Below are 6,910 nucleotides of genomic sequence, written 5' to 3' on the forward strand. Positions count from 1 at the left end.
GCCCAGATAAATTAATGGATTTTTGGGGTGAGCTAGCACTCACGAAAAGGGATGTCAAAAGTTGAGCAAAAACGAGAAATAGAGAGAAAAATGGCAATGGGCTACATTTGGCATGGCTTGGGGCCTACTTGCACGCAACCCAGAATAGTCGCGCGCGCAGGCCTGCTTGCAACCAAGCGCGTAGCCACGACCCCAACACGTCCAGAACATGCTGGGATCTTTTAATAACCCTAGTTAGACTAGGGTTTGGCCTCTCCCCTATAAAAAGGCTCCTATAGCCTTTGCCTCTTAAGTAAAAAATTTACTTTTGAAAAAAGTTAGAGAAAAATATCCAATTTTTATGAAAGATTGGGTTGGATCTTGTGTTGGTGCAAGAAAATCAAAGAGGCATGCTCATTGATATTCATTAAGCTTGTTTTTGGTGTGAATCACCTGAAGGTGGGTGATATCTCGCGGCATAAAGATATAGCCTTTTGCACACCAGAATAACTAAAATGTTATAGTTTTTCGTTTTTATTCTTTATTTTTAAAAATATTATATATTTGCAAACTAAATCCAATTATATTGGGTTTCATAATTGTCTAAAGAGTTTGATTGATCAGAAAAATTTAAAATTTATGTTACGTTCTTCATAGAAACCCAACAATAAGTTCATGTTTTTTTAGCAAAATAATATAGAAAAAACATTTTTGAAAAATAACAAGAAGCAGCTTCGTACACAATATCATCTTTAAATAATACAATATATATAATTCTTTTATATAAAATAATATAATTAATTAATATTTATTTATTAGAATAAATTGTACGCAAATCCTAGGTGGATCTGAAAGTCTCTGTGGTTTAATATTTTGCCCAGACACCCCTTTTATTACTACTTTCATTACTTAATCTTTTATTAAGCTTAACAAAATAATAATTAAGTTGAATTAAAACAACACAAACAAAACCCATTGACGGTGATGGGTTCCACCCGACCATGGATTCCCATGACTCAAATCTGGGCTTGGGAGGAAGGGAAGAAGAAGAAGAATCGGCAGAAAGAGAATCATTGACTATCCACTGTATCTTTATCGTCAATGAAGAAGAAGAAGAAGACAACGATGAGGAAGAAGAAGCAATAACAGCGAGTGCAACCCTTTGAATCCCATTTCTGGAAGGAAAAAGGTAAACTTTGATTCTTCCTCCCGCTTCTTCATCTTCTTTTTCATCTTCCCCCTACTCTCTCTCCTTTTCTAACACCTAGATTGGACGACAACCCATCGTCCAAATCTAAGTTTTGGAATCCACGGCCGAGATGGTATGCAGACCATTAATTAGACCAAGCCCATGAGCTGTATGCAAATTTTGTTGACTTTCCTTAACAACCCTATATATGCAATTTATCCAAAGGATAATGGAAGGACAACCTCATCAAAAATTCAAAACATTCAAGAGTTAATTTTCATAATTAAATTATATTAAATTGGGATTCTTCACCCTCCCTGTATATACATATATATATGTGCATGCTAATGTATAGACGGTATATGACTGGAGACAGGGTAACAACAATGAATGAGATATCTGCATCTTTAATGATCTAACTCTTAACTCTCCCGGATTAATAAGCTAATTCCTCTGAATCTGAGTCAATTGGGCATGACCCATCATCTACAGTAGCAAGCGGGTCAAAGAATGGAGAGCTCGGATCCGTGCATCCTGGTACCAGATCAAGATTGCAGCGATCACCCTGCATCATCAAATATTAATTCCACACATTAGCTTCAAACTCACTGTTCTCCTCGTGACAAAAAATTAAAAAAAAAAAAAAAATCACAAGCAAAGTGACATGGTGCCATTAAAAGTTGGTCGCGTCCCACACAAGATGATATTGTTCTTTTGGACAAAGAACAACAAAATAGCTTTCCCTAAACCCTAAAGAAATTTTCTAAAAATTGGTTATGAAACTAGGATAAGAACAAACGCTCCAGCTTGTTTAATTTTGAAACCAACAAAATTTCAGCAACTGTATTAATAAGACTGACGAAGCAACCATAGAAGAGAAGTGTCGCTTACTCCTTCCACAGTCAAATTTCCGATCATAGCACATCTGGTGATGACAATGTTTGTGTCTGGAAATATTGCCTGGTCACACGCACCTTCCTTACCCAACTCTTCTGCAAGACCCTGTGTTGATAAGAAAAATTGAACTAACCAATTAATTTTGAGAAATTTGCATGGATTGAGCATCAATCAGGTAGGGAATTGAAACTATATGTGTAAGAGTAAAATCAAAGCATTTTTGAATTGAATTTACCATTAGGTTTTCAGAATCTTGAGTTCAACTATTGATTATATGATAAGACTTATTGTTACCCCATGGTTTTATCTTTATCTTTATCTATTATGTAAGTTTATCGTCTGTATAGCTCTCTACAAGTAGCTTTATCTGACAGTCATAAAATTCACTCAAAGCAATACATAGTTCATTGTTTTGAGTCCCTTATTTCTTTTAACTACACATATACTGCTCTAAAACTGCAGCTATATGTACCGCATCAAAGCAATGTGGTCGATACCTCATTAAAGAAGCCAATTGGCCTATTTAGCCAAGGCTTGTGAACTTGAACCTGTAGCCTGTAGGGACCATCCCACTCAGCTCCATTCGTGAAGGAGAAGATCAGATTTACAGCTGCAAGACAATGATGGAGCCTAATTAGGAAAAGATAAGCAAGAGCTTTGTGATCAGCATGAACTTAAAATTTGAGGGAAGTGTAGCAACCGTGCTTGGGAATGCATATCTGAATTGTGTATATTGGGGGGTCGGCTTTGCCCCTATTTTTCCTGACCATAGCCCTTGGTTCGCCTCCACACATTATGGGCTGGTTGAAGCCTCCTGCAGGGCGTACAAACTTAGATAAGTCAGCAGCTGAAATTAGTTTTACAGGTGGACATTTGGCACACCAGGCCAAGTTTGGCCAGATTTTATTATGCAATAACATAAAGAGTGTGCTTGTTCAACCTTGTTGCAAATTTCGGATGATTCTTTTTCCAAAAAAAAAAGATTTCAAGAGTTCCTATGGAATTAACTAGCTAGAAATGCAGGTGAAAATACCGTTAAAAGCAATTCCAAAATCTTCATTTGGAACAAGTTTGCTTGCAGCTGGATTGTAGAAAATCCTCAGCCTCTCCCCCTGACAAAAGGAATGACAATTGCAAAGATCAATTAAGAAATAAATTGCTTTAGTTTTAACAAGCTGTAGTTGGCAGAGTGAAACTTACAGAACTTGGAGGAAGCCCATTCATAGTTTTCCAGTAAACAGGGGCTCTTCCAAGATCAAATTCGGCCCAAGTAGGAAGTGAAAACCTAGATTTGGATTAACACTTTATTATAGTTTGAATTTATGAAACAGGAACAAGATTTGTGGTGAATTATACTCAACTTGCAAGTAAATTTCAGCATTCTTATAGTCCTCATAGATATAATAATGGTGTCTCAATTTGCCCATATCAATTGTACCAAGTAATGAAAGAGGTACTCAACTCTCGAAATTTAAAATATATAGGAATGGCATCGGGATGCCTTTGCTCCAGTCTTAGCGAACTCAGATAGGAAAAAAAAAAAAAACTCGTCCAGTTTTAAGGTTGGAATCTGAGTCAAAAACTTGGATAAAATTTCCAGTAAACCTTCTTCTTGTATATATATTTGAATAGTGAGTTCATAGATGCTAGTTCATTAGTGAGTGGAGTGGCATACTCTTTGAATTCCTTGGCAGGATTTGCTGCAACAGGAACAGTACTAGTAGCGGCAGCAGCAGTAATCTTTCCATCAATCTTGATGGATCTCCTCTTCTTTGGAAGATAACCAGGAAAGCGAGCCCCCGTGAAACTATTAGCTGCATCAGTGTACATAAACTTGCTATCAAAATTGAAATTGTAAAAGTGTCTTCTACTCTTCCCCCTCCTTGTTAAAAGAGTAAGAAAGGTCAGAATTCACCATCTCTATCACGAATTAAACATAGAAACTTAAACAGAACAATTAGCTAATCTAATCCCTAGAATTGTGCACTAATTCAAGCGAGCCTAGTCTGATCCCTACAATTATGTACAAGTCAAATTCAATATAACCCTAGAATTTTGTACAAGAAGATAATATGCTAACATTTGGGCTTTTCCCACATCTGTACAACTAAAATCTATTGAGTATTTAACAAAATTCCACAGCAAAGCTAACTGCAGATTATATGCAGTTATAGCCACAAATCCAAAAATTCTGTTCCAATGAAATCCCAAATTTCACCCTCCAAATCACCCGAGAAATGAATATATAAACAGTCCCAATTTATCGACCTAAGATTGTCTAGAACGATGACACAAACACCACTGGATAACTTGCGAAATGAAGGGAGAAGATTAGGCGATGAGATTAAAGAGACAAACCGTATGTAGTTGAAAGATTGTTGGCAGAAACAGAAGAAGGAGCGGCAAATAGAGTTTGGGATGAAGAAGTGATGACCGACGCACTACTCGTAGCAGCCGCCATCTTACTCTTCCCTTCCTCTGCCCAAAGAGATTGAGTTAGAGTTTAACTATATATACACACACATATATATAAACAGAGAGAGAGAGAGAGAGAGAGAGAGAGAGAGAGAGCTGTAGCCAGAGCCAGATGAAGATAAGATATTATTGTGGAGGGTGCAGTGAGAAGCTATACCGCATCCTCAGAAAGTTCAAACCTTGAAATTAGAAAATGACGTCTCCCGGGATTTTTATACAAATAATCTCATTACAATTTTCATTCATGATAATTGCATGTAAAACTTTAAATAACTTTTACACATCACTCTTAATATTTACTTAAATTACGTTACATATTCTTATATTTTTAAAAACATCGATCTCCTTTGACATTAATATGGTACGAGAACTAACTAATATGTCCATATATTTAAATTATCTCTTCTATCTTTAATTTTCTCAAATCTTCTTTTTTTTTTTTTTGATCATTTTCAATAAAGAATATTGTTGGTCTAATAACGATCGGACTGTCACGCATCACTAGAAAATCTATTGTATTTTTCGTTATTTTTTTTATCTCTCTTCTCATTTCCCTTTTCCTTTCTTGTTCATGAAAGCTATTTGAAATTAAATATTTTTTTGACAATTATCCTTTTTCGATGGGTTGTAGCACGACCAAGAAAAGAAGACAACTATAACAGTCTTGTTTCATAGTAATGTCAATTCTTTCCAAACAACTATTTCTCTCTGCTCTTACTGTTTCAACACTCTATATATATAGTGATTTTAATCTAGAAGATTTTTAAATCTAGTTTCAATTTTAACATTTATAAATCAAAACTAGCTAGATCAAGAAAGGTTAGGATTTGATAGTTTATCTTCTTCGAACCATGAAGCCAAATTTGGGTTCAATCATTCTTGGTTTGATGATTTTGGATTCTATAATTCTGTCTTATTTGAACCATCTAAGGAACCCAAAGAAAGCATTAAAAATAAACTACTATGACAAACCGACCTCAAATTTCTATTGTTTTTCCGACCCTTTTCATTTTTTTCTTTTCCACAAACCCATAAAAATTTGTCTTAAAACATATAAGGGTGTATTTGATACATTTAGTTAGAAAAAAAAATATTTTTTAATTTGCATGAAAAACAAAAACCATCTCCCGCTTAGATAGAATTTTTTATGAAAAAGAGGCAAAAACATGTTTTAATGATTGTATCATAAAATTTAATTTCATGAAAAATATAATATGTCAAACACCAAAGATAGAATTTAATTACTTGAATGTGATATTTTTTATGCTATCAAATATACCTTAATCGTCAATCTAAGTACATATATGAAGAAATCGGACCTAGACGACACAATGGTGGCCAACCCCATCGGTGTTCTTTTGTTTTATTTTTCACGAAATCCAGAGGAAAGATGAGAGAGTGAAGAGAGGTATGGAAACCGGTAAAAGAGTCAATTTATTTCTATTTCTTATTATAGAGGAAATTATTATTATTTTAAAAATATCTTTACAATTAAAAGAATCTTAAGGGATGATATTTAGGATGGAGACAAAATTTGCGTAGACAGTGGCGCTGTCCCCTGAAATATCTATTGCTTGCAGAAACGAAAGGAGGATTCGTTGGGTATTCCCATTCCCACCGCCAAAGGTTTCATCAACTTCCACAAGTCACAACACCTTATCTGCAGCTATCATCCGTAATTTGACACTGATGATTTTTCATTTGAAAATGTCCGTTTTGCTAATAAAATTAAATTATTTAGAAATATAATATTCTCGCTCAAATGGCGCCACATCAGCTTTCTTCGAATAAAATCAAGGGGTCTGCATAAAATATAATGAATGAATGTGTTGTGTATATGTACGTGCATGTATTGACGAAGCACTATGTGTGCAATCCCCAAAAGCCTATTTTTTGTCCTTGAATTTTTACGTTTCCTCTTGTGAAAATTTAAATTTTTGTGATTTTAAATATATTTTAGAACTGTGTAAAATTATTTATTTTAATATTTAACTAACAAGTAATATGCATATGCGCTAATGTGATAATTTTTTAACATCTTCTCAATTCTTTTCTTTTTTCTATCTCTTCGACGTCTCCTCAACACTCTCTATATCTCTCTTTAGTAACATCTCTTCCGGAGTCTCACTTCTCGACATCTCCTTAGCTTTTTTCCTCTTTCTCCAGTGGTGTCTCCTCAGCTCACTCTCTCTTTCCAGTAACGTCTTCTCAACTCCATCTCTCTATTCGATAAAGCTACAAAACTCTTATTCAAGCAATTGAAACAATTAAGAGCAAAATGGAGGCTCTGAAAAGAAAAAAAGAAGAAGACAAAGCCCAAAACTAGAGTTGTTCATACTCTACACATGCTTGATTGTAAATAATCATCTT

The 6,910-nt window shown here is 34.8% G+C and overlaps 1 protein-coding gene across 1 annotated transcript; it reads right to left on the reverse strand.

Annotated features, from left to right (window-relative positions):
* Nucleotides 1–1,430: 1,430 nt before the first annotated feature.
* Nucleotides 1,431–4,640, reverse strand: LOC127789581 (protein POST-ILLUMINATION CHLOROPHYLL FLUORESCENCE INCREASE, chloroplastic). Its single transcript, XM_052318514.1, has 8 exons — nt 4,424–4,640; nt 3,741–3,879; nt 3,266–3,350; nt 3,099–3,177; nt 2,766–2,879; nt 2,563–2,675; nt 2,060–2,170; nt 1,431–1,733 (listed from the first exon to the last, which is right to left on the reverse strand). The coding sequence occupies exons 1-8, from the start codon at nt 4,524–4,526 to the stop codon at nt 1,605–1,607; spliced, it is 873 nt and encodes a 290-aa protein (XP_052174474.1). The 5' UTR covers nt 4,527–4,640; the 3' UTR covers nt 1,431–1,604.
* Nucleotides 4,641–6,910: the final 2,270 nt, after the last annotated feature.

This window comes from Diospyros lotus, chromosome 14 (assembly GCF_014633365.1).
Source record: "Diospyros lotus cultivar Yz01 chromosome 14, ASM1463336v1, whole genome shotgun sequence".
Lineage (NCBI taxonomy): Eukaryota > Viridiplantae > Streptophyta > Magnoliopsida > Ericales > Ebenaceae > Diospyros > Diospyros lotus.